A 27,149-nucleotide genomic window follows, 5' to 3' on the forward strand; every position below is an offset into this window, starting at 1 on the left:
TGTTGTTGTGTGATAATTAATATGAAGCACCTATCCCAGGCAGACATCTCCAGCTGGGGAAGACAGCAAAGAGCCTTCAAAGGCATCAACTGAATGCTCTCGCCACGCTGAAATTACAGCAGGCAGAGCGTAGCGAGAGATGCATTTAAAGATGATTGAATCTTACGGAGCTTCCCCTGTGAGCAGCTCCTAAAGAAGTCTCTTCTGGGAAAGGCTTGTGATTGTAGTGAGTGTGACAGGGAAGGGGAGATGTGAATGCTGAGTCCGGATCCTGTTTCTTTTCCAGGAAAGCAGCACCCGTGTTCTTGGAGAGCACCCAAGTGCTGAAGGGTTGGTCTGTCAGTTGTTTGAGCAGTAGTGGGTTAGGTGTGTATAGTGGGTGGGGAGATAAGGCCGGCTTCTGTTCCCATTGCACTCACTGGCAATACGTCTATTGATTTCTGTGGGAGACATTACCGCACTTTGGAAGAGAGGCTCTGATCTGATGTCTGGTTTTGCCACTGGATGAGAAAGAAGAACCAGTGTTTCCTATGCCTCCCAGGGCTGGAAGGGTCTTTGCAAACACCTACAGGTGCTGATTCATGCACAGAAGTGAGCTGTTGTCTCTCGCCTCTTTTTCTTCCAGGTTTCCCTGCTCTCAAGATGCTTGACCTCCACCTTCAGGGAGAGATTGAGGTGTGGGAGGGAGCACCCCAAGGTGAGTGTATGTAGCCAGCTGTGTTGGATGGAGAATGGATGTCTGAACGGGAAGGGAGCAGTCGATTCCTCTGTCCTGGTTTCCATGAGGAAACCCATCACTTTTAGGGACCTTTAATCCTAAACCCCAGATTTTCTCACCCCTTTGCTAATGGGCTGGATGCTTCTACAGCTGCACTCCAGGCACTCATTGCTAGGGCCTGAATCTCTTCTCACTTACTCCAGTTTCATGCTGGAGTCTCCCTGCGGGCTTCCGCAGAGTGAGGTTCACAGTGGTATAAGCAGGAGGCATATTAGGCCCCGAGAGCGCAGCGAAGACTTGCTGAGTAACCTCCGTGTCCAGGCTGCTCTCTAGCACCCTCTGGATGGTCGTGAAGTGAGGAGGGGACAGTTAGAGGCCCCAGCTGCCTCTGGGTGGACATTTATTTCCCTGTGAGTGGCTGGCATAGGTTGGCTGGCCCCTCCTGTTGCCCAGGCGGTAAAATGATTTGGGTCATGTGACAGGAAGGCAGCTCAGGCCAGGCCTAGGGCTCTGGACACTCCAGCGAGGATGGGCTGGGCATGCCAGGCGGGACAAAAGCCTGGGACGCTGCAGCTGGACTGAGGAAGCAGCTGCCGGTGAGTGCTGAGGGGACCGAGGCTGGCTCCGGCAGGAAGCAAGGGACTGTCTGGAGCTCTGAGAAGTGGGGCTGGGGACCCCTGACTCAGGAGGAGAGAACTAGCTGAACTTTGGAACTGGTGCCCAGAGCCAGATGGGTGAAGCCGGTGTGAAGTGCCACATGGCTTGGGAAGCAGGGCTGTGGGCTCCCTGGATTAGGGGGAAGGGCTGGGGCCTGGAGAGCCAACGTGTGTATGGACTAAGTAGACTGGGTCCCCCTCCAGGAGGGCAATGTCAAAAAATGATAGGGCCTGGGTGTAGTTTTTGAGGAGCCCTGTGAGAGATGCAGAGCCATCCCAGGCCACGAGGGGGCGCTCTGGAGGTGACAGTGGTTTACGGTGGTTTGTTTTGGTTTCCCTTAGGTCTCCCCCAGTCAACCTAAGCTAAACTGCAATAAACCTGGTTTATATGGAGGCCAGCCCTAAATCAGTTTAGAAGTCAGTGTGACTGCCTGGTATGGACACTCTGAAATCTGTTCAAGAGAGTACAAGTTACATCAGAATTGGGTGCTCTCCCCCAATCTAGGTGCCCATCAATGGTGGGGGTGTTGCACCAATGGAGTGACTTCAGTGCTCAAACTGTGTAGCCAAGGCCTAAAGCCTCTCAGAGAAGCTGAAAACTTCACATACACAACAGCATTAATACTTTGCCAAGCGTCCAGCTGTGACAGGGCAGGGGCACTGCCTTGTCCCTGGTGAGCAAGGGGTTAACGCTGGCTCAGCTTCCCCTTCCCTTGCTCAGTGGGTAGGATGCCTGTGGAAAGGTTAAACTCCACAGCCAGGTGCACAGAACCCTGTTGAGACCCCAGGCTGGGGAGTTCTGTTAGGTCGGTTGGCTTAGCTGTCTTGTTGCTGACGGTTCACCTTGAGGAAAAGCACTCGCTGACAGCATGTATCTTCCACTGACCCCTTGCCCAGCATGGCTCTACCGCGGTACCTAGCCAGCTTTCCTCTCACCTCCCTTCCCCCGGCAGAGTCTGAGTCTTCTCTGCTCTCCCCTCCACCTTCAGTAGATCCTCTCCCATGAGTGGCCATGGGCCCTGCAACCCAGGCTCTCATTATAAGGGCACCGGTGAAAGTGCCCCTGAGTCCTGGGCCGATGCAGAGAGCGCCCCCCAAGTGGAATGCCTGCTGCTGACTCTGGGACGTGAGTCGCTGCCCCTCCGCTATCTGTCTTTAGACTGACAGTGCCATGCTGACACAACAAGGCAGAGGGCACAGAGCACTGGGAGGAAGGGGAATTTGTTCTACTCTGCTCTTTATTTCCTCATTGTCCTGAGCCGCGCAGGGATGCAGGGCCCCCATTGGCCGAGCTGTCATTGGCCGACGACACACTGGGCTGCGTCTGGACTCAGGGACACTTAGAAAATCCATTTGCAGAGGCTAAGTCGGCTCTCGAAGGATGCGATTGTGCCTCTGGGTTAGAAAACAACCAGTGGAGCTGTGTGCAGTTCTAGCCTCAGCTGAACGAGAGGATCCTGCCTCTGTCACTATAGCAACAGACCGGGATCGCAGGATACCCGGTGTTCCCTGGTCAGTGTTGCTCAACTCCTGCACCAGGGCTGAGCGGAGCTCCTTGAGCTTGTCCAATGGCTCTGGCATGAGCTTCAGCGGGCGCCAGGGCAGGTCTCTTCCAGGACAGCCACGCCACTGCAGCCCTTTGGGAGGCAGGTGCCTTTGATCGCCATTATAAATCACTGCAGTCTTACAAACGGGCCTTCAGGGCAGGAATGGATGGGTTATTGATTAGCTCCTCGGGGGAGAGGGGAGGGAGGCACGGAATTCACCGACTGACAGAAACGGCTTTGAAGCAGCGTTCTCTGATTGTAGTTTAGAATCGTGTGGGTGGCAGCGGCTGGGAGACCACAATGCTGCAGCCTATAAGATAGAATCCAAGGGGATTTGTGTTAGCTTTAAGCTTTGGTATAAATCATACAGACCTACTTTTATGATGATTGCCGTTTGTGCTAGTGATAAGCCAGGATGGCAGTGGGGTGATGGGATTGGATGGTGTGCACTGCAGTCGCAGAAATTCAGGGCCTGATTTGCCTCTCATCCTGGTATGAATCAGGAATCACTTCACTGAACCCAGTGGAGTTTAAACTGGTGTAAGTGACAGGAGAATCCGTCCCCCGTCCCGCATTTATATTTCATGCACCACAAGCGCTTACTTCTTGCTAGCGTCTGATTCCTGCTCACCGCTCAGAACGGAGACACAGGCGTGGGTGTTTTTAAAAGCAGGGCTTTCTAGTCAGGGGCAGAGTGTGAGTTTTGTTGCCTCTCCGAGGTCTCAAAGGACTGTCGGTAGCATATGGAGCCTTAGGGCCTGGTTCTCCTTACAACCTGTGTCGTCATTCACACCTGTGCAACGTGGGGGTAAAGGCCACCATTCTGGCTTGGTAGCATCTGACACCTGCTGTGCACGGGTGTCAATATCTCTACAAGTGAAGGGCGGTGGAGAATCAGATCCTTCAACTGCTAAATCGTAGGTTCAAATCCAACCTGGGTGCTTAATGTCCACCAGTGAATTGCTGCTATGTGGAAAACAAGTTTGCTGGGCCCAGTCCAGTGTTTGGAGGGCAGGTTCCCCATCACGTCAATCACCCCAACTGGCACCTCGGTGGGGAGTTTGAGCAGAGGCAAAGGGCTGAAGGAGCCTTGGGCACTAAACTCCTACAGGTCATGGTTGATGCCCATGGGTGTAGGAGCCTGCCCTGCAGCTGCCCGTGCTCTGTATGGTGGCCCCCAGAACAGGGGGGTTGGCACCTTTCACCAGCACCAAATTCACACACACAACGTTTTCAATACATGGGAGGGAGGAAGGTTGGTGAGGCCTGATCCTTGGTTAGAGACAGACTCTGCTCTACAAGACAAGGCCAGGAAGCCAGGCTGCTCTGGGCTCTTCCTGTTTCCTGAGCCATTCTTCATCTGGGTTGAGCAGCAGCAGTGTTTCTTGTGATAAGAGCAGGGGAGGAAAGGGTGTGTGTGTGTCAGTCAGAGTCACACCCTGAAAGTTGTCCCTCAGAAGCCCAGGAAGGATAACTGAGAACCACCAGCCCACAAGAAGTGGGGACAGGGCTGTAAAAGCTGGGATATACATGAAGTCCCTGTGAGGCTTTCCTTGGCAGAGAGGCCGAGTGGGGTGATGTGCTGCCTCTGTGTGGGGATGGAGAGAGTTGGTGCCAGCTTTGGAGCCGCAGAATCACCTGTGAGATGGAGGGATCAGAGGGTAGAGGCCGGGCCCTGTGCGAGGTGCCTGCTGGGACTGAAGGACAGAGATCTCTCAATCAGCTGAGGCTTTAATAAAAGGAGATGCACGTTGGTATCGTGCATCGCATTGTTGTGTGGGTCTGTGGGCCCAGTCCACATAGAGTAGCCGAGGGCTCTGCGGTAGAAGTTTCCCAACAAACAGCTTTGTGTCTTTGGGGGGGAGGGGGTGCTGCAGGTCCATTCACACAACACCAACAATCTGGTGACACCCGTGGTGCTACTGTTTAGCCACTTGACCCTGTGGTGCAGCTGCTTGACTTCTTTCCCAGCCTAGGAGCCCTCGGCACTGCAGAGTAGCTTGGGGTGGGGGGACGTAAAAAGCCACACAAGCATGAGGCCTCCAGCTGGAGGCCGTCGCCCCCTTTCCCTCCCACCAGAGGCATGAGGGCTGGGGATAGAATCGCTGCCCACACTGCAGAGGAGGAGGCGCCCCCCTGCCACCCAACAGTTTGGGGAGCAGTGTTTTCCTGTAAATTCATCTGTGGGAGGGGGCTGTTCTGGGCGAGCTGCCTGTCAGCTAGAAGGGGCTAGGGCCATGGCTGTGTAACAGTGCAGAACACCTCGTTACGGGTAGTGTCACCCTAGCGTCGCCAGAGAGCCAGAGGGAATGAGTTCCAACTGCAGCCAGGGAGTGCCGGCATCTTCACTGAGCACACACAGCACAACAAATGCCCCAGAGGAGGCAACTGCTTCATGCCGAGCTGCGTGCGTGGGCTGCTCCCTCCGACGCGTTGTGGAGACGAGGAGGATTTCATTTTTATTTTTGGTGTGAGTGATAACATGCCCCCAAGCTTTTAATGCTGATTAAATTCAGCTGCAAAAAGAGGTTTTAATTTATAAAAATGAAGAGCACTGGGTAAGAAGCAAATCTGGATTATAACCTCAGGCATATGGGGGAATCATAGCTGGGCTGTTTGTTTGTCTCTATTCCCCTCCCGCACCCCCTAAGCTTGTGTTTTATTTGAACAAGCTGTTTGGTTTATTTTTGGCCTCTGATGATTGGAACTGTGGGGAAGAAAGCGGGAGACACATCCCTTCTCAGTAGGGCTGTGTGGAGTCTCGCCCCTGGTCTGTGCTTTGCTCCCACTGGCCTCTTTCATCATGCGTCCGTTTCTGTTCCCCCCAAAGCAGAAGAGGAGAGAAGGAGGGAATGGGACCCCCCCACACACACACCAAGACCAGAGAAGGGCATGAGATGGTTTGAGTTTGGTGAGGAGAAGGTCGGGTGTGCAGAATGCTGGAGTGAAATGGCTAAGGCTCACCCCTCTGGAGGGGGCAAAGACCCAGCAGGTGGGTGGGGAGAGGAGGGAAGGTCATTTTCCTTTCGCATGTTGTTAGAGCTGGGTGAAGAACAGACTTTTTTGGTTCACTGGCGGTAGTTCTGAAAAACCAGGGAAAAAACTGTTGGCTTGTACGAACCGTTTCCTTTCGATTTTGAGCATTGACTCGAGCGTCTCATTCTTCCAAATAAAATTCAAGGCCATTTCAAAATGAAAAGTCCCTTCAAATCAGAAAATCAAAATGTTTCCTTTCGAAATAGTCCGAACAAAATATTTTGATTTATTTGGGGTTTTTTTGGTTACCAAACCAATTTGGCAAAATCAGCCCCAAGTCGTGAAACATTTCGGTGTGGTCAAATCTGCATTGATCGCCGAAAAAAATGTTTAGGTTGAAAAATGTCACGCAGCACTATCTGCAATGGCCACAGAGGCTTGGAGTGAGCGAAGAGCTGGCAGAGCAATGGGGGTCTTGGTACTCAGAAGTGCAGCACACAACCTCCTACCGCAACTGCTTGTGCTGCAGCCAATTGGGCTTTTGTATCTCAACAGTCACAAAACAGCTTCAGACAAGTGAGGGTGCATGTCGTGGGGGTATGTGGGGTTTGAGTGTGGTCTGAACACATGTGCCAAGAGTGTGTGGTGTGTATGCATAAATTGCATGTCTGTGTGGTGTTTGCATGTGTGTGGCATGTATGCATAAGGGGGAGGGACTTGTTTTGTGTGTGCGTGCAGTTGTGTGTATGTGTGTGTTCAAATGGCAGACATCTGATTATACTGTTGAACTGGAGTGTAATTCTGCCTCCCACAGAGACGCCATAATCCCATAGAGCTGTTCTGCGGATTTGAGGACTGGAGGGCGGGGGCGGGGTGTTATTAACACTGTTATGCAAGACTTCATTTTGATAGAGCTTAAGGAAAGGCACCTTTCGGTGCCCCTTTCCCCTGCTGTGTTCAGCTGGAGCTGGTCTCTCTCCGCTATGGAAGGACCAGCTGGCAGGAACGCCAGCAGCAGGAGAGCAGCTACACAGGTCAAGTTCTCGGCGGGATGGCCAGCAATTCCCTTAAATGCCTGTCTCCTAGAGGCAATAAGTGATCTTGGAAGAGTCTTTCCTGGAATGCCGCGATGTGGCTCTAGCCTCTTGTGTATTGGATTTCCTTGGAAAAATGCTTCCCCTTTATTAACTCAAGAGGAAGTTTCTAACAAATGATAAGAGATCCATAGACCAGTTTAAACAGCTTTCAGCAGCTCTCTGAGTCTGGAAGAATCTATCAAGTGTAGCTGTATTAAACTACTTAAAACTTAAAACTAAAACTACTTAAACTTAAAACTTAAACTACAGGTGTGTGCTAGCACATCTGTTGCAACAATACACATAATCTTTTTCTATGCTCAGAGACTTCTAGCCCACATGGACAATAGTAGTTCATGTGAACTCCAGTTTAGCCTATGTACATAAATTAGGTGGCGATTAAGCCTTTAATTAGTGGACTGAATAAAAGATATATGCGCACAGCACACATATCTAAGATGGCACATCCCCTCTCAGAGACTACACCAGTTACTGACAACTTGAGGGCAGAGGGAGGCTTGAAATAGGAGATAAATGACCCTTTCCCCTGGACACACAGACCACAATAACCTGGTGTTGCTGGGCTGTCAGGGTCACCCAAGAGTGAATGCAATAGATAGTCCTTTGTCCTAAGACCTGCTACTTTCTGGGTGTCAGTATGTCTGGGAGTGTGTCTCTATTCTGCACTGGGACTGCATCCTTGTCTTAGCTTTGGGGGGAACCGGAAAGTCAGGAGAGTGAGCCTTGACTGACGTCTCTGATATTGCGCTTTCATGCTGAAGGACCGGGGAGGTGTTTTTTCTCCCATGCTGACCTTAGTTACCCAGGAGTCCCCCTTTGACACCCTTTGTCAGAGGTAGGGCTGGCCTGCGGATATTTCTTATTAGTGCTATAGGGCAATATTAGGGTATGGGGCATTATTTAACTTGGCATTTCCTCAGCTTTCATCTGAGGATTTCGGAGCACTCTATGAACATACTGATTCCCCCTCTCAACACCCCGTCTTTTTAAATAGGTGGGAAACTGAGGCACACCCCTTTCTCCAAGGTGAATCAGTGGCAGAGCTGGCCATAGAACCCAGGTGTCCTGACTCCCTTTTCACTGATCCAGCCATCAGAATACACTTCCCCTCTGCAGGTTTGAGCATGTTAACCTGGCACTTGGTAGGCCTGGGCCCTCTGCTGGATGGGCTCCTACCATTGGCTGATCGGAACTCGGAGAGATCTTTGTTGCTTCTGAGTTCATTCCCCAGGATGCAGGAATCAAGTCGGATTAAGAGTCCCTTAGCTGATCACATTTATTTCATTATTTGAGTGAAATCCCTCGGTAAATACCTTCTTTCCCCGCTCCTATCCCCTTCGCCCTTCGTCAGAATAGAAGACAAAGAATTGCTGAATTAGGAGAAGTTAATCACGAGAGTGGCATTAAAATCACCTAGATGCATCATTAACCTCTCCTGTCCCCGCTGCACAGAGCGGGGAGGGAGGCTTGGCTGTTGCTGGGAGATGCTAAACAGGGACAGGATACCAGCAGATTCTGCCTGCCGGCACGGTCCTCCTGCTTAGTGGGAGAGAGACATCCCAGCAATTCACGAGGGATTTCCCAGCAGCCACTAAGTGGAGCTGCAGCTACTTCCTTTGCAGCAGCATTGCAGCAATGAACCTTTCATGAGGGTGGTCTGACAAATTGGCCCACATGCCATAGCAATTAACAGCAAAGGCCGTGGGTTAGGGCAGCCCCTAGGGCCCTCGGCATTGTGACATGCGTCATATGCCCAGGGCCTGAATAGGAGGCGTTTCCATCCAGAGTTGGGAGTCGAATGCAATTAGAAATGTCATTGCCCCTCGATTTACAATAAGGTCTTGGATCTGCCCTGTGCTCTAGAGAGCATGAACAGGAAGGCATTGCTAATACACCTGGTGCTTGGACAGGAACCTCCCTATGGACCTTTGAGATATACAGAGTGGCTTGGCTGCGGGTAGGACTGTGTGCCTTCATTGGGGCATTCTCCCCGGGCCACTTCCAGGCCCCTATATGGCACTGGAGTGAGGGAGGGACAGAAATTGCTCCAGTACATCCACTGGTGCACTGGCTTGCAGTTGGTTCCCGAGGGCAGTTTCAGGCATTGGTTTTCACCGGTACAGCCCCTTATGGTTTAGGCCCTGGCTCCCTTAGAGATGTCCCTCTGCATTTGCGCTGAGGTCTGCGGGTGCACCTGAGCTCACAGCCCCCACCCAGGCTTCCTCACTGAAAGGCAGGCCCTGTGCTCTGCCCAGCAGCTCCCCACCCCAGCCTGCAGCCCGTGAAGGCAGGCTGCCATGCCCTGCATTGAGAGACGCCTGTCCATGAAAGGAGAGTTGGGGTTGGCAGAGACCCTTTCAGGCATGGGGATTTTTATAGGGGGTTGACTGAGCTATTTAACTGACGGGGTGTTGCTCTGAGATCCTGTTTAGCGAGATTTAGAAGCAATTTCAGATTAGATGCCCTGATTCACAGAAACTCCCTTGATCCTCCGGACACCCCCCCCACACACACCCTTCCACACACACAGACAGCACTTTGATAGGGGGAGCAGACATGGAGAAACTCCCTCGTTTCATCCTGCTTATCCTCTTCATTGGGTCCTAGCCTGCATTCCTTGCACAACCAAGGAGCCCACTGAAATCAGCAGTGGACAAGGGCTGCAGGGTCAGACCCACAGAGATTAACTCAAATAAAATTGCGGGGAAGAGAAGCCGAGATCATTGCAAATAGATGATGGCCGTAAACTAAACGTTCCCCTTGAGACACGGGTGCACTGTCCTTGCTCTGCCTCCACATCCCTGCCTGGCAGAGCAGCAGTGAAAGCCTTTCCCTTGACAGTTTGTTTAGGAATTAGCTTCATGCACATCTGGCTGCAGAGGTCAGTTGCAAAGAGACGTGATCCGGTTAGTGCTGATTCCCCAGCCTTGCTGAGATTTTGACCTTGAAGCTCCCAGGCTTGTTATTTTTAAAAGGGGTTTTGCCGTGTGTGTTTTTGTTTTAACCCGATTGCTAAAGACATACAACAGCAGCACATTACCACATCGGTTTTGTGTCCGGCACACATGGGGGGTTACATAAAGCAGATTAATGGGATAGCAGGAACAGAAAGAAATACATGGGACCATGTGAGGAGAACTGCTTAGGAAGGGATGTGGCAGGAGGAGCTGTCAGGTACCAGATCAAAAATAAGGCTGGTCTGATGGTTTGGATGATCTGAGTTGAGCCAGTGCAGTTCCTGGAAGTATTCAGCTACTGCTCTGTATTCCTTGTTTCAGGATGTTTCATATATTCTTTTGTCTTGCTCCTAAATCAGTGTGAGGTCATGTGTGCGTAGCTGATTTCTCTAAGGCCCTGTTCAGAGCTGAATCAGAACCAGGCTAGATGTGAACAGAGAATTTCAGACTGCAGGGACTTCGGCCCAGGAGCATTGAATAGTCCGTTTATTATATACACCTCTACCCCGATATAACGCAATCCGATAGAACACGAATTCGGATATAACGCGGTAAAGCAGCGCTCCGGGGGGGCGGGGCTGCGCGCTCTGGCAGATCAAAGCAAGTTCGCTATAACGCGGTTTCACCCATAATGTGGTAAGATTTTTTGGCGCCCGAGGACAGCGTTCTATCGGGGTAGAGGCGTACTTCAAAAAAGAGAAATAATATGAACGCTTCCATTTTCAACTTCCCTGAGTTTGGTTGGTGGGTGGGGGCAGAATGGGAGGCACAAGCTAGAGAGCGGGCAGGGAAGCTTGATATTTTGGATACTGGTGACCCAATCTTTCTACCTCCTATTTCCACCCTCCCGCTACAACAAGTCACTACAATATGTCTACCACTCAGAGAGCTCAGCAGCTGTCACCTGGGGTGGTGCCTCTCTACCGCTTTGGGAAGGCACGGCTGGAGCCTGACCCAGAAGTGTCTAGATCAGAAGAGTAATTCGGAGGGGAAAGATTTGTACGGTTCCCAAGATTTCCGGTGTTTGTTTGGGTTTTTTCAGTCTCCTGCAACAACAACGGCAGCCGCTCAGCTTCCTTTCTAGATAACCTTCTTCCTGTTACCCAGCATGCTTATTATCTGCTACAGACAGACTGGCAAGAGTCACCGGAAACCTGATACCTTATCTCTACCTTCAAGGAGCACGTTTAGGAGTTGGAATGTGTTGCAATGGTAATTGACTGTATAAATACAAGTGATATATATGGACATGAGGCTACTCCTTTGAGAGAGACAGCACCTGCTAGACAGGAACCAGGCTATAGGCACCGGGCTTGTGCCTGCAAAAAAACCCCTCTTTTTACATTTAAAATGTGAGTCAGAAAAGCAATGGCTCGGGCTCAGCCGCTGATTGGGGGTTGGGAGTCGTGGGTTCTACTCCCAGCTCTGCCACGGCCTTGCTGGGTTGTTAGCCAAGTCATGACCCCTTTGGGCCTGGGTTTCCCCATCTGTGGAAAAGGGCTCACCCTACATACCTGCCTTGCAAAGGATGTTAGGAGCATGAATCAGTTTGTTTGCGTGGGGGTTTGCCACAAAATGTCCGGAGTCCTTACTTTTTAGTCTGGGCTTGGATTTAGAACCAGGTAATAGGCAAACACAACAATAAGAGTAAATAGGATTTGCAAGTAATAGACTAATTGCAATGAATGGACTCAGCAGTGAAGACAAGCTGAGAGCGCTGAACCAGAACTGATGAGTGACGGGAGTCAAGCAGTGCTGCGGCACTTCACTCATTTCCCTCTCGGTAAGTTACAGACATGCGTGTAGCAATCGCAGTAACCCTGTCTTGGTGGTGATGAAAGAGGAGGGAACAGAACAAGCCAGCTTGGCAGGGGAATGAGGGTAACAGCTGCTGGAGAGGGGCGGGGGTGTGGGTGTCTATTTTGGGCCAGTTCTGGTTGGGGAAAATAGACGAGGCACTTGTGAAATGTCGGCTCTTGGGGCCAGCCTTGAGGAGGAGCCTGATAAATAATCAGCACTTCCACTTGCCTGCAATTTAGGGAGCTGGGGCAGGTGCAGAGACGTAGCTGGGTGAGCCTGGATGCCAGGCAGGGTAATTCCCAATGGTCGAGGGAGCAAGAAGCCCTTTTGCCCAGGTCACTTTCTAGGGCCGTCATTCAGTTGAGCTGCCCAGCTGTTGACTGTAACGGTGTTGTCTGACTGTACCTGCTACTGCGTCCCTACCTATACTAGTAAGTCACCCTGCCTACATTTGCAATATATCAGCACTTGAGACTTCCACCATACTGACTCTAGACTAAGGCCCAGATCTTCAAAGGTCTTTAGGCTCTTAACTTTCACTGGGAGCTTAAATACCTTTGAGGATCTGGATCTGTGACTAGAACTGCTCTTCTGCCTATACTTGCACTCTCGCTGTCGTTGCCAGAGTAACAGTACCTTGAAAAGACACTGCTACTACCGATGACTGGCTCTGCAAAATAATCTGTTCCACGGCATTGACAGTACATAGGAATTGCCAAACCAGATCGACTCCGGCTCATATAGTTCAGTAACGTGTCTCTGACAGTGGCCAGCACCAGCAGCTTCAGAGGGAGGTGCAAGAAACCTTGCAGTAAACTGATAGGGGATAATCTACCGCACATGAAGGTCTCATCCTACTGCCTAACAGGGACTGTTTTAAACCCTGAAGCTTGAGGCTTTTTATCTTTTCCAACACTCTTGTTTTGCATTAACAATTAAAACCGTGGATATTCCTGCTATCTCTATGAACGTCTAAACCATCTCTGAATCATGCTAAATTCTTGGCCTCAGTGACATCTTGTGGCAATGAGTTCCACAGTTTAATTACATGAGTACTAGACTCCTGACCACTTCTGATGGTGTGTGTGTCACCACGGGGGGATTATGGTCATATGGACCAGGCCTGACAGCTGCTAACACAAACACCTAAAGCCAGCAGCACTTATTTCTGCCCGCCGCTGTAATCTGATCACTCCTGGGATGGGGTTGGAGGGTGAAGGTGTTGAGTAGGGGCTAGCTGCCACCAATGATCTCGACCTTGTTGACAGCCTCAGTGGAGTCTAATGATTGAATGGGCCATGGAGGCTGAATTCCTCTTTCCCCCGGAAGAAGACAGAAGCACATTGGCAGGGCAGTGTGCCATACATTGATACCTGTGGATAAAGAGAAGGCTACAGTCTGCAGGGCTGTCCATCCTGCTGCGTTTGCCAGCTCTATATTCACTTAAGAGTTGGAAGGGAAAGCAATGCGTTACAGTAATCAATTCGGCAAGCCAGCTTGCCTGTCCCTGGCCCAGCTGTAGCTATATTTGCTTAGCAGTTTTGTTCCTTTATTGGCTATTGTTTTTGGAGGCCTTCCAGCCCACTGGCGATTGGGATAAACCCTTGTGCTGTTTCCAACACTTGTGTTCCCTTAAGCAGACGTCGCTCCCTGGATCAGGACAGAGAAACCTCTGCCCCTGGCTGGCTGGGGAAGGGCACCGTGCCGCCCGGCTCTGGCCAGAGCTCTGGCACGGCATCACAGTTCTCCCCGTCAGTGTTTTAAGAAAAAAAAATGTGAAGGAGTGTAAAAAAAAAAAAAAAAAATCCAACCAATCCACTCGGCATCTGCATCTTGTGATCCTGAAACCCAAGAGCCCCCCTGACTCAGCAGGTTATTAATAACCCTCTGGCTGTCTTCCCAGGGCAGTGACTGCCAGACCCAGCTTCTCCTTCCTCTCCTCTGGGACAAGGCAATGCATACGCCAGGCAAGGTTAGAGGTTCCTGCCCACCTCCAGGACCCTGGAGCATTGTAGTGTAGCCAGCAGGCTGCTGGCTTTCCAGCGCTGCACTGGCCGAGCCCTAGGGGATCCGTGTGGTGGCACTAGTTATTGGAGGCTTTGCTAGTCAGGGCTCCAAGAAGATTTGAGGGTCCATCTGTGTCCAGGAGCCCTAATGATGAGTCACTCTTGAAATTCGTAGCACCAGGATCTGTGCTTGTGAGAACACTGTGCAGCCCAGCCCACTGCGTTGGGACCCAAGGGGTTTTGGCTAGTGAGGTCACAGGAGCAGAACAGGGTTCTTAGGCACCTGGGTCTCCCCTCCTCTGCCTCTGTTCATCCTCTTGCAGGGCCTTGCTGTGTTCGTGCCCCTCACGCCCTCCCTTCGTACCTGCAACCAGGAGAACAAGACAGGCAAACCTTAGGCCCTGGTGCAGACGTGACCCTGCTGTTACCCGTGTGAACCTGACAGGAGGGGATGTTCTTAACAAGACCAACGCAACAAAGACCGAAAAGCCCTGCCTCTGCCTCCCCCGGGCTGTGGGGAGAGGACGTAACCTGGGCTTGGGATAGTCTGGGTCTAAGCCCCAGGTGAACACAGTCTACCGAGGCACCTGTATTCCCCAGGTAAGCATTGTACTGGGGGTTGTCACAAACAGCCTCACCAATGTCTTGGCTTATAGACAATATGGCTATATCCTAGGGAAGCCCATTGCCAGCCTGTGCCTCCTATTTGCACCCACACTTTGCCCATTGCCAGGTGACGTGGACTCCACTGAATCAGGTCCCACATACAGAATGGGAAGAGACTGCCTAGGAAGGAGTACGGCAGAAAGGGATCTAGGGGTTATAGTGGACCACAAGCTAAATATGAGTCAACAGTGTGATGCTGTTGCAAAAAAAGCAAACATGATTCTGGGATGTATTAACGGGTGTGTTGTGAGCAAGACATGAGAAGTCATTCTTCCGCTCCACTCTGCGCTGGTTAGGCCTCAACTGGAGTATTGTGTCCAGTTCTGGGCACCGCATTTCAAGAAAGATGTGGAGAAATTGGAGAGGGTCCAGAGAAGAGCAACAAGAATGATTAAAGGTCTTGAGAACATGACCTATGAAGGAAGGCTGAAAGAATTGGGTTTGTTTAGTTTGGAAAAGAGAAGAGAGAGGGGACATGATAGCAGTTTTCAGGTATCTAAAAGGGTGGCATAAGGAGGAGGGAGAAAACTTGTTCATCTTAGCCTCTAAGGATAGAACAAGAAGCAATGTGCTTAAACTGCAGCAAGGGAGATTTAGGTGAGACATTAGGAAAAAGTTCTTAACTGTCAGGGTGGTTAAACACTGGAATAAATTGCCTAGGGAGGTTGTGGAATCTCCATCTCTGGAGATATTTAAGAGTAGGTTAGATAAATGTCTATCAGAGATGGTCTAGACAGTATTTGGTCCTGCCATGAGGGCAGGGGACTGGACTCGATGACCTCTTGAGGTCCCTTCCAGTCCTAGAATCTATGAATCTACAGGGCATAGAGACCCAGTTACCCCATCATCGCATTCATGGGCGGACAGCACCGTTCAGCCTGGCAGTGAAGAGCACATTGTGATCAGGCCCCAGCCCCGTGTTAAGGTCTTCGGCTTTGAAGGACTACAGCATGATTTGATACCGTGGGTCAGGCTGGTCCAGGCCGCAGGAGTGCCCATCCTGTCGGTCCCCAGCTCCCTCGACCCATTGGATTTGAATAGCAAAGAGGAAGCCTGGCTTGCTGGTTACACAACCATCCCAGCAGCTAGAGCTCTGATTTCTTTTCTTCCGCTTTTCTGTTTTGCCCTCCCCCCCTCTGGGTTCCTCTTTTCCGCTCTCCCTCTAAGTATTTTACAACATGAGGGCAGGAGAGGGGGGCCAGGAGCTTAGGCTGCAAACCACAAACAGGAAAGGAACAGTAACCTCCACTAAGCCCTTATGCAATGGAGATGAGGTCTGCGCCATCTCCAGTACCTGACGGAGGGCATTATTAATCACACGCGGCTAAGAATAGAGCCCAAATCTCTTCACGCTCTCCCCTCACAGACACAATGTCCTTTCCAGCCCAGTGAGCCCGTGCAGGCTGCTGTACCACTCTGCAATGTTCCGGCGGTTTGCAAGGGGACCTCTTGGCCACAGCAGACGTTCCCAGCAGCCATTGCTCATGGGGATTGTTCAGACTCTCGGTGAGCCTCATGCCCCCTTCTGTTTCCTGACCCTCCCCTGTTCCTTTCCTTTAATTTCTTGAACATTGGGCCTGATTCTCAGTCTGTCCCCCCATACACACACTTCCCTGTGGTTGGGGCAGGTGCAGGGGAAGAAGGAAAAAGTGGTTTTAAGTCCCCTTTGTGCTCCCTGTATTCTGTGGCCTGACCAGCCCCCAGTGAAGTTAGAGCAGCTCCAGGGCTGCTCCAACTTATCTCCTGCCTCTGCCCCATAGGCTTGTGAGCAGAGCAGATCCCAAACACAGTGTGTTCTGGCCTCACCCCTGACATGGCTGGAGCACGGCTTACACCAGCTTTACATTGCCTGTACTAAGGTCATTTCCTCCCCTATAGGGCCTCTTTACAGTAGCAGAGTGGTGTAAGGGGGCCTTACAATAACAGAGAATCAGACCCGATAGCTTAGTCCTTCCCTTCTGCTCCCCTGCTTCTCTTCTGCCTCCCTGTCTTGCCATTCCTGCCACATCTTCTCCAGTCTCTCTCAGCTTCCCTTCCTCTTCCCTCTCGCATCTGTCTGCTCCCAGTTTCCATTTCCTCCTCCTCCTCCCTACCCCTTGGGCACTGCCCCCGCGCTCTGCCTCGCTGTTCTGCTTTTCTCTCCTTCTCCTGGGCCTCTCCAGGACAGGATTTCCCAGAATGCTGACTCAGTCCTAAGGTGAACAAAGGGTCTTTGGTGCCCTCACACTTCAACAGCTCCCTCCTCCAAGCCAGAAATCCCTGGAGATACCCCATGAGTCAGTGAAGTTGTATCCCCTCAGGCACTCTGGTATTTGAAGCTGTGGCCAGGTACCTGAGGCTAGCTGAGGTAGGTGCTTTTCAGCAGTGTCTGCTGCTTCCATGCACTGCTGCAGGCCTCCCACAAATGCCCCCATGCTGATGTTGTTATAGGGAAGCTTCCTCTCAGAAAGGAAGGGCAGGAGGCTGTGCGGCACCATGATGTGAACATAAAAACCCCCAAGGCAGGCAAGCCCCATAAGGGGCTAGTAGCTGCAGACCAAGGAAAATAGCATGTTGGCTACATTTAGATGATAATGCAACCCCCAGAATGCTCTACAGAGAATGAAGCAGCGGGGAAGGGGGTTACAGTTCAGAGCACCTGCCCCTCCCTTTGAATTTGGCTAGACTTCTGGAAAATCAGGTGCAAGGCATCTCCCAAACCCAGTGGCACTTTGAGAAACACGGTCTTCATTGGCTGTGCTACTGGGTAGTTTTTAACTATGGAGCTGGACATAAAAGCCTTCCCTTCACAGCCACCCTCTGGAAAATCAATGCCCCAGACCAATAGTTTTCAAACTTTTTTAATTTGTGGACCCCTAACATATTTTGAATGGAGGTGTGGACCCCTTTGGAAATCTTAGACATAGTCTGCAGACCCCGGGTTGAAAACGACTGTTCTTTGGTAACAACAGCCTTTCACAGATTCCCTAGACGTAGTCCGTGGATGACCACAGGTTGAAAAAAACCACTGTGCTAGATCCAGCCCTGATGGCTAATGATGCACGCTGAACTGCTAACTTCCTGGGTTTTTTGGTGTGCTCTTAGGATGTGATCCCATCCACCGCTTTATGGATGGTTTTTGTCACACAGTACCCTCTGGTGGGGAAAGTGTGCACATGTCATATAAATAGACACTACGGTAGCCAAATCCCACATCCGTTGATGTGACATCTCTTGGAAACGGTGAGGCCAAATTAAGGTGTATTTATTGATTACTTTAATAAAAATGTGTACATCATATTGTCTCTTATATACACACACAAATTATATGTATTTGACCGCATCCTCGACCCCCATCTTTCAGACATCACTTGTCCTCATAGAGGGGGGATTCATCCCTGCATTGTTGTCAGAATGTGGCCAGCAGGGAGCCATTGCATCTCTCCACTTCCAAGGCTGGCAGGGGCTAAGTCAGCCTCAGGCTCAATTTAAGGCAGCCCTGAACGTTACCCTAAATTGCACTCCGGGTGCAGAGTGCAGAATAGCTGGGGCATAAGAATGCTCTGGCCATTCCACCTAGGGCCCTTATGGCAGAAGAGGGGGTAGAGTTGGCTCTGCACCTCCCACAGAAGCCCTTTTGTGCCAAAATTATTCCTTGTTGGTCCTAGGCCAGTGCCAAAGGGGCTGCAGGGCAATAGTGAATCGGACCCTTAGATTGTAAGCTCCTTGGGGCAGAGACTGTCTTCGTGGCCATATACAACTGGGAGTTATCAGCAGGCACGATCTTTAGGGATTGCATTAATTAAGGAAACACTGAGTTTGGAACAGAAGCTTACTTCTCACTTTATTAAAAGTCAACAGGTTGTGTGTCATGGTACAAAACTACTCCTTCAAGCATTCCTTTTTAAAACATGGGTACAAAGAATGACTTACAAATCTGAAAGTTCCAAACAAAGATCTTTGCCTTGGGTTTCCTGAAATGAGTTCTTCTGTACATCAGTCTTGTCCTTGTGTACATGTAAAATCACATGCTGTCTGAGCTGTGATTGCCTACTTGAGGCCATGATTTACTATGATGTAAAACACCGAAATGATGCTCAGCTTCACCTCTTTGGAAAGCAGCCAGCGTTCACGCTGGCTGAGTGAACTGAGATATTTCTGAATGGACTTCAGTGATCTTTCTGTAAGCTGACAACTGGCTCGCAAGAGATGAGGCTGAGTAATCAGTTGATCATGGTTGAACTTGAAAGCCTACACCTGAAGGAAGTCTTGAACTTTTGTTTCTGTTGCATTTGGAGTTATGAGAGTTTCAAGATTTTGAATAATTTTGTAGCCTTTTTGTTCATATCTTGATTGAATACTGGACATTGTAAAATCAATTACTTATAAAATTCCTTTGCTGAATTTGGGAAACTGGGTTCATGTGTCCTTATTTACATTTTCTTGGGAACTTTTCCCTGGAAGCTCAGGCATTCCATCTATCTCCAACTTTACTGGTGGATTTGCTCCCAGAATAAGTCATCGCTTTTATCTGATTGGATGGATTGAACTCAACTAAGTGTTGTTTTCATACTACATTGGCCTTCTGGTGATTAAATGTCTGACCTTTGCAGAGTTTCAGACAGCTTGTCTATCATGTTTAGGACTTTCTGACCTAGTTCAAATACCAAACAGGTAGCTAAACTTTTCCATTTGAGCTGCTATGCCAATGATTTGAGATCTTATTAAAGTATCTTTTTCGTTGCATCCTTCACAACTTCCCAAGTTGCACACAATCAAGGTAGGTCTCAGAAATTGAAGCCAATGCTTCTTCATGGAGAGCCCATCTTCTTGGATAGAGGACACAGATACCTAGTGGTGTATTTCAGGGCGCCAACTCCGTGGGTGCTCCGGGGGCCGGGGCTGGAGCACCCATGGGGAAAAATTAGTGGGTGGTCTGCACCTACCGGCAGCCAAGCTCCCCTCATCCCCCACCCCACCTCCTCCTCCCCCCTTGAGCACACCACGTCCCTGCTCCTTCGCCTACCTCCCAGCCACCGCCACAGCTGTTTGGCGGTGTAGCAAGCTCTGGGAGGGAGGGGGAACGTGGTGCACTCAGGAGAGAAGGCGGGGATTTGGGGAAGGAGTTGGAATAGGGGCAGGGAGGGGACTTTGGGGAAGGGGTTGGAATGAAGGCGGGGCAGGGTTTGGAAGAGGTGGGGCAGGGGTGGGGCCTCATGAAAGGGGTGGAGTGGGGGCAGGGACGGGGACAGAGGGTGGGTCAAGCACCCAGGGAAAAGCGGGAAAGTCGGCGCCTATGGTGTATTTAACACTTCATATTTTGTCCTGAACTATTCCAACTGTTTGGATGATTTTATATTTTTTGTCAGCAGTTCCAAGACTATCTCTCAGAATAGCATTTTGAATAGTGTCCTGGCATGCCAAATTCAAAGCATGTCCATAGCAATGAGATATGTAGCTTGTAGCACTCTGCTTGCTACCCTCAATACTCAGCTAAGCTTCGCATCATAGCATTGCCTGTGACAGTTGGTGTTCCCCAGAGTTAGACACAATGATATATAGCAGGGGTGGCCAACCTGTGGCTCCGGAGCCACATGCGGCTCTTCAGAAGTGAATATGCGGCTCCCTGTGTAGGCACCGACTCCGGGGCTGGAGCTACAGGCGCCAACTTTCCAATGTGCCGGGGGGTGCTCACTGCTCCACTCCTGCCCTGCCCCCTCCCCTGAGCCTGCCACGCTCTTGCTTCTCCCCCGCACCCCCAGCCTCCTGCATGCCATGAAACAGCTGATCGGGAAGTGTGGGGAGGAAGGGGGAGGCACTGATTGGCAGGGCTGCTGGTGGGTGGGAGGCTCTGGGAACGGAGCAGGGGTGCTGATGGGGTGGCTGCTGACGTATTACTGTGGCTCTTTGGAAATGTACATTGGTAAATTCTAGCTCCTTCTCAGGCTCAGGTTGGCCACCCCTGATGTATAGCTAATTACTGGTATGATTACCTCAGTGGATGTACAGGCCATATTGTTTGCGAAGAGTTGATTGTACAAGCCATTCATGTCATCACCCACATAACACAGGCAATTGCAATTGCTTTTTGTTGGAGAAAAATGTTATTTAATTTACCATAATTGTATAGCCTTGATCATTGTATACCACTTCCCAGAAACTCCCTCAGAAATCCCCCTCAATGCCATTGAGACACAATTTCCATTGTTTCATTTGGAATAACTGGACTTGTGAATTTGTCTTCACTCTTTTTCAGCCACTTTGAAGTATTGATCGTATTCTGCAGCAAACAAAGCAGATGAATAAAGTTGCAGTCAACCTCTCCGCTTACGGGTATATTTTCAGCTTGTTTAGTATAATGGCCTCTCAGTGCAAGACCTTGGCTGGCAAGACATGTACTACTAGAATTTTCATTAGGATCTTCCTGTGCTCTTCTGAGAGAACTGAAAACTTAGCATGTCACCACCAGCTTTCTTTGTGGTCATTTGAAGCATTTCAGCTGCTTTGTGGTGACACGAAGAAGTTTGGTGCCTCTCAAATTTGTCTCGAGCCTTTTTTCCAATTAGGGAATTCAGACTTTGTGAAAGTTTCACCTGTGCACTTAGTCAAAAGTATTTTGCATCTAAAAGGCTGTACAACAGAAGCAACGAAGTGCTCCGTCACTAACTTCAAAACAATGGAGCCATTGATAGTCATCAACCAGGATGAGCAGGAAGAACAGCCCTTTTTTCTAAAGCAACACAGGAGGAAAGACTTACGTCATGAAGTAGTTGACCAGGTGTCTCAGAAGTACCGACAGTATCAGGTAACTGGCATTTGGTTCTTGTTGAGGGGACGACAGAGAGAGGTCAGTGTTATAACTCCAGGAGTAAATCCAATTGTTGGAAGCCTAGTAGCTTCCTCTTATTTAATCATGTTATTTCATGTTAGCATCTTGAAAATGGACACTTGGGTTTTGTGCTTCGCTCAGTCACTGCTCGCTTAGGAAGAATGATGTGGGGTTTCAGAATTCAAAAACATACTCTGGCAACCTCAAACATTGAGCTGACTTCTTGGTTTTATACAGTCACTACTTTCTTTGTAGGGCAGTCTAGAATGTGGTAGAGTGAAGAAAGGGAACAGCCAACACTTGATCTGTGGATTACACTGGGAAATAATTGCTTTTATGTCTTGCTTTTGTAACTGTAACATGCTGCAGGGGATACGCAGTGTTGGGAACCACTGTGTTACTCTTCTACCTTAGCAAGCATGTGCTTTGCTGGAGATTAGACTGGGTGTTAGCTCCCTGCCATGCCAGTCTGTCTGTCTTGTTGCCTTCCCGCAGTGCAAGATGGCGGACAAGCAGACTGAGAGGGCTTATCAGAAACAGCCTACCATCTTCCAGAACAAGAAGCGTGTGCTTCTGAGAGAGGGAGGCAAGGAGAAACTCCCCCGTTACTACAAGAACATTGGCCTGGGCTTCAAGATCCCCAAAGAGGCCATTGAGGGCACTTACATTGACAAGAAATGCCCGTTCACTGGTAATGTCTCTATTCGTGGTCGTATTCTGTCAGGTGTGGTTACCAAGATGAAGATGCAGCGTACCATCGTCATCCGCAGAGATAACTTGCACTATATCCGCAAGTACAACCGTTTTGAGAAACACCACAAGAATATGTCCGTACATCTCTCCCCCTGCTTCAGGGATGTCCAGATTGGGGATATTGTGACTGTGGGGGAATGCTGTTCCCTCAGCAAGACAGTCCAATTCAACGTCCTCAAGGTCACAAAGGCTGCTGGCACCAAGAAGCAGTTCCAGAAGTTTTAAAGGCGACAAATGGATGATCAGGATGAATAAAACCTTTTGTAAAAATAAAAAAAAAACCAGACTCCTCAAGCCTCTCACAGCCCGAACCTTGCCTAGCAGATAACAGTTGTGAACTCCAGCCCTGAGCTCCTCAGAGACATTTCTCTGCAATGCACAGCCCCTGTCACTGGTCATTCACAGGTGGTATGGAGTTTGCTGCTCTTTTAAAGAGTCAGTACGTTGCAGCTCATTAACTTAACTGGGGCAAATACACGCTTCTCTTCAAGCACAGCACTGAGTTGGTTTATAGTAAAAAATAAAACAAGTTTATTAACAAAAGGACATAGGCTAAGGCAGTGGTTCTCACCCTTTTTTCATTTGCAGACCCCTAAACATTTTTGAATGGAGGTGCAGACCCCTTTACAAATCTTAGACATAATCTGTGAACCTCCCAGTGGTCTGTGGACCACATCTTGAGAACCACTGGGCTAAGGGATACCAAGTAGCAGGAGTAAAGGTAGAAATAGTTACAAACAAATAAAAGTGAAAACACACATCTCACAGACTAAAACAACCTCACAAGATGCAATCTTTGGTTAAGATGGTTTCTCTCCTTTCTCCCAGTCTCCTTTCCAGCCTGTCCAGGATCCATCAAAGATCAGATCACTTGGTTCCTTTGTTTCCTAAGATGAAGCATCAAGATGGAGTCTCTCTCTCTCTGTTCCTGATATCCCCAAAGGGAGTGTCTTTGTCTTACAAGTCAGGAAGCCCTCTTGGGTGCTCAGGTTGGCTCTGCTTGCTGTGCCCCCAGCGAGCTGATCCCATGTCAATGTTGTATCTCCTGTGATTTTACAGTGCATGTCCTTCCTACAACCGCCAATACAAATGAATTGTCCATGTCTCTGGTCACATCTGGCTCAGTTAGCCTCCAAGCCAGAGACGTTTGCCTTCCCCTTTGTCTTGAAAAAAAATGATATGCCTCCTTTGTCTGTTTACAGTCTCCAAAACATAATATCAGTGAGTATTAATAATTTCACCTACAGTGTTGTTACAAACATTTCACAAGGAGGGGCAGGGGCGGGGCTAGGGTGGGGCTCCTCCCGTCCTCTTTTTTGCTTGCTGAAATATGGTAACCCTATATTCAGGGGATACCATCATAAGATCTAACCACATCAGCCACGCCATCAGGGGCTCATTCACCTGCACATCTACCAATGTGATATATGCCATCATGTGCCAGCAATGCCCCTCTGCCATGTACAATGGCCAAACTGGACAGTCTTTACGCAAAAGAATAAATGGACACAAATTAGACATCAAGAATTATAACATTCAAAAACCAGTTGGAGAACACTTCAACCTCCCTGGACACTCAATTACAGACCTAAAAGTCACAATTCTTCAACAACAAAAAATCAAAAACAGACTCCAATGAGAAACTGCAGAACTGGAAATAATTTGCAAACTGGACACCATTAAATTAGGCTTGAATAAAGACTGGGAGTGGATGGGTCATTACACAAACTAAAAACTATTTTCCAATGCTAATTTTCCCCTACTGTTACTCACACCTTCTTGTCAACTGTTTGAAATGGGCCATCCTGATTATCACTACAAATTTTTTTTTCTCCTGCTGATAATAGCCCACCTTAATTGACTAGTCTCGTTACAGTTGGTATGGCAACCCCCATTTTTTCATGTTCTCTGTATATATATACCTACTGTATTTTCCACTGCATGCATTGGATGAAGTGGGTTTTAGCCCACAAAAGCTTATGCCCAAATAAATGTGTTAGTCTCTAAGGTGCCACAAGTTCTCCTCGTTCTTTTTGCTGATACAGACGAACACGGCTACCCCTCTGAAACCAAAGAATTCTGTACTCCATGATGCCTAGCCTCCCCCTCCCCCATGTGAAAAGAGCACATAGAACTTGGGCTCTTTTCTCTTCCCATCCCCTGGCACATCAGAACACCCTGGGAGTCAGCCCCAGAGGAGTGCCAGCTGGCTGGACTCCTCCCAGGTCTCTCTACAGACATGGGATCAGAAGGCCTCCTGCACAGAAAGAGAGAAGGTGGGAAACAACCAGTCTGGCTAAAGAAAGAGCAGGAGAGGCACAGACAGCCGGGCCTCACCCAGGCATGCAGAATTCCCCTTCACGAGAAGAGGAGACCTTGCTTGATGAGTCATTTCCCAGCTAGGGAAGAAAGGAGGCAGAGCCTACTGCAGGGGAGACCTTCAACCCGACACTGGTTACCAAGAGCAGCAGCATGCCGTCTATGTATGTAATACATGCACTGCATGCCCCAGAATTCAAAAATGTGGTCTACCTAGTGGCCAATGAGCTGGAGCTGGCCCACAGGACAGCGGCATGCGAAAATTTTCAAGTTGCTTGATGTGTCTGCAATAAACTGACCCACACCCATATAAAAGGGATGGTATCACTGCTGCATTGTGTATCACCAGTTTCGTTGGCGGTTTGATGGTATGCAGGTTGAGTATCCTATGGTGAAATCACCAAAAGCCTGGGTTTCCTTTCATAATCTGTTTGATATTTTTTGATCCAGGAAACCGTCACTTGAGATGGTACTGTCATGATATGTTAAGTGATTGTTGATCTTTAGTTTATACCATTGATGGTGATGTTGGCTCAGTGGTAATAGTTGATGGGGCTGGTTGCAGGAGGACTTCATTTCCCACCCGCCCCAGGCTGATGGTGAGTCCATTTCTTTCTTTTTGTCTCCATTCATCTTCCTCTCCCTGGGATGGCAAAGTAAACACACTCTCACTCACTTGCCTCTGAGAACCCATGAAGGGTAAGCTCACTTTTACTGAGTAAACAGAGCACAGTCATCTGCAAAAACAGTTTCATGTATGAATTCCTCAAAAACTTTTGTCTTTGCAGTAAGCCTCTGGGACTGAAGAGTTTTTCATCAGTTCTATACCTCGTGTAGCAGCCCCTTTGAAGGTGGTCAGTTGCATTATTCAGAATGGGTGTGAAGAAGAGACCAAAGAGGATCAGTGCCAGCCTGCAGCCTTGTTTCACCCTATTAAATATGGGAGCTGGTTTAGGGACGGTACCATCTGAGAGTACTTGACCAGTCAAGTCTTTGTGGAATTGATGTATGGGGTGTAGAAGCAGAGGTAGTACCTCTGAAAGTCATGACTGTTGCACTCTTTCGAGTGGTTCTTCCAGTCCTCACTTCACACCCAGCTCTCATCTCACCAATACCACACTGTCTCTGACCACTACCTGATAAGAATTAATGGATGAGCAATGAGTTTAAGTGCTGTGGCAGAGCGGGGGACACTATATAAATGAATGTATTATTATCTTTTGCTTGTTTATTTCATCTTCTTGAACTCTACGCTGGGGTTTATTAATTGGCACTTATATTCCCTGGCCTTTAAATGTTTCCTTGGAGATGAACAGTAGACCTTTGGAGAACCGCTTATTATAGCACCAGGTGTGCATGAAACTGAGTGCATTCTAGTGCAGCCCAAGTAAGTCACTCTCCTAAAGTTTGGGTGCTGGTGACTACACTAGTGATCACAGAGTGGATCTAAGAGGGACACTGCAGCATCTGATTTTACAAAGTGCAGAGTTGTGGGCTTTGCTTATTTTTTATAATGTGACATTGATATGTTATGACATTTAATAACAGGAGATGTTTCATTCCCCTCTTCCTCATCAATCAGCTGATGTTGGCCTTGATTCTGCAAAAGCCCTTGCTCTGTGCACAGCAGGGCGTGCAAATGTGAGCAGATGCTACATGTGCCCACACTAAGGCTAAGCACTCTGTACTGAGCATTCGTGAATCTCAAGACCTGACCCTTCCACTCTCTTATTCATAAGAGTCCAGGGTAAAAAGGGCAGGGAACAGATATGGATTTAAGAACAATCCTCATCATATTAAAGAGGTATTTAGTAGGGCTGTTGTTTAATCACAGTTAACTCACGCGATTAACTAAAAACAATTAATCACAGTGTTAATAGAATACCAATTGAAATGTATTAAATGTTTTTGGATGTTTTTCTGCATTTTCAAATATATTGATTTCTATTACAACACAGAATACAAAGTATACAGTGCTCACTTTATATTATTATTTTGTATTACAAATATTTGCACTGTAATAATGATAAACAAAAGAAATAGCATTTTCAATTCACCTCATACAAGTACTGTAGTGCAATCTCTTTATCTTGAAAGTGTAACTTACAAATGTAGATTTTTTTTTTACATAACTGCACTCAAAACCAAAACAATGTAAAACTTTAGAGCCTATAAGTCCTACTTCTTGTTCAGCCAATTGCTAAGAAAAATAAGTTTATTTACATTTATGGGAGATAATGCTGCCTGCTTCTTATTTACGTCACCTGAAAGTGAGAACAGGTGTTCACATGGCACTTTTGTAGCCCGCATTGCAAGGTATTTATGTGCCAGATATGCTAAACATCCGTATGACCCTTCATGCTTCAGCCACCATTCCAGAGGACATGCTTCCATGTTGATGACGCTCGTTAAAATATAATATCTTAATTACATTTGTGATTGAACTCCTTGGGGGAGAATTGTATGTCTCCTGTTCTGTTTTACACGCATTCTGCAATATATATATTTCATGTTATAGCAGTCTCTGATGATGGCCCAGCACATGTTCGTTTTAAGAACACTTTCACAGTAGATTTGACAAAATGCAAAGAAGGTACCAATGTGAGATTTCTAAAAATAGCTATAGCACTCAACCCAAGATTTAAGAATCTGAAGTGCCGTCCAAAATCTGAGAGGAACAAGGTATGGAGCATACTTTCAGAAGTCTTAAAAGAGCAACACTCAGATGCGGAAACTACAGAACCCGAACCACGAAAAAAGAAAATCAGCCTTCTGCTGGTGGCACCTGACTCAGATGATGAAAATGAACATGTCAGTCCACTCTGCTTTGGATCATTATCGAGAAG

General features: G+C 48.7%; 1 protein-coding gene across 1 annotated transcript; it reads left to right on the plus strand.

Annotated features, from left to right (window-relative positions):
- Positions 1–21,201: 21,201 nt before the first annotated feature.
- RPS11 (ribosomal protein S11) lies at positions 21,202–22,246 on the plus strand. The gene has a single exon (XM_005293320.5). It carries the CDS (start codon positions 21,733–21,735, stop codon positions 22,207–22,209), a length of 477 nt encoding a protein of 158 aa, XP_005293377.2. The 5' UTR covers positions 21,202–21,732; the 3' UTR covers positions 22,210–22,246.
- The last annotated feature ends 4,903 nt before the right edge of the window (positions 22,247–27,149 follow it).

Source organism: Chrysemys picta, chromosome 18 (genome assembly GCF_011386835.1).
Source record: "Chrysemys picta bellii isolate R12L10 chromosome 18, ASM1138683v2, whole genome shotgun sequence".
NCBI lineage: Eukaryota > Metazoa > Chordata > Testudines > Emydidae > Chrysemys > Chrysemys picta.

What these genes read in the sequence shown, in the direction of transcription:
- RPS11 (XM_005293320.5), top strand. Translation starts at nt 21,733, where the DNA reads ATGGCGGACAAGCAGACTGAGAGGGCTTATCAGAAACAGCCTACCATC.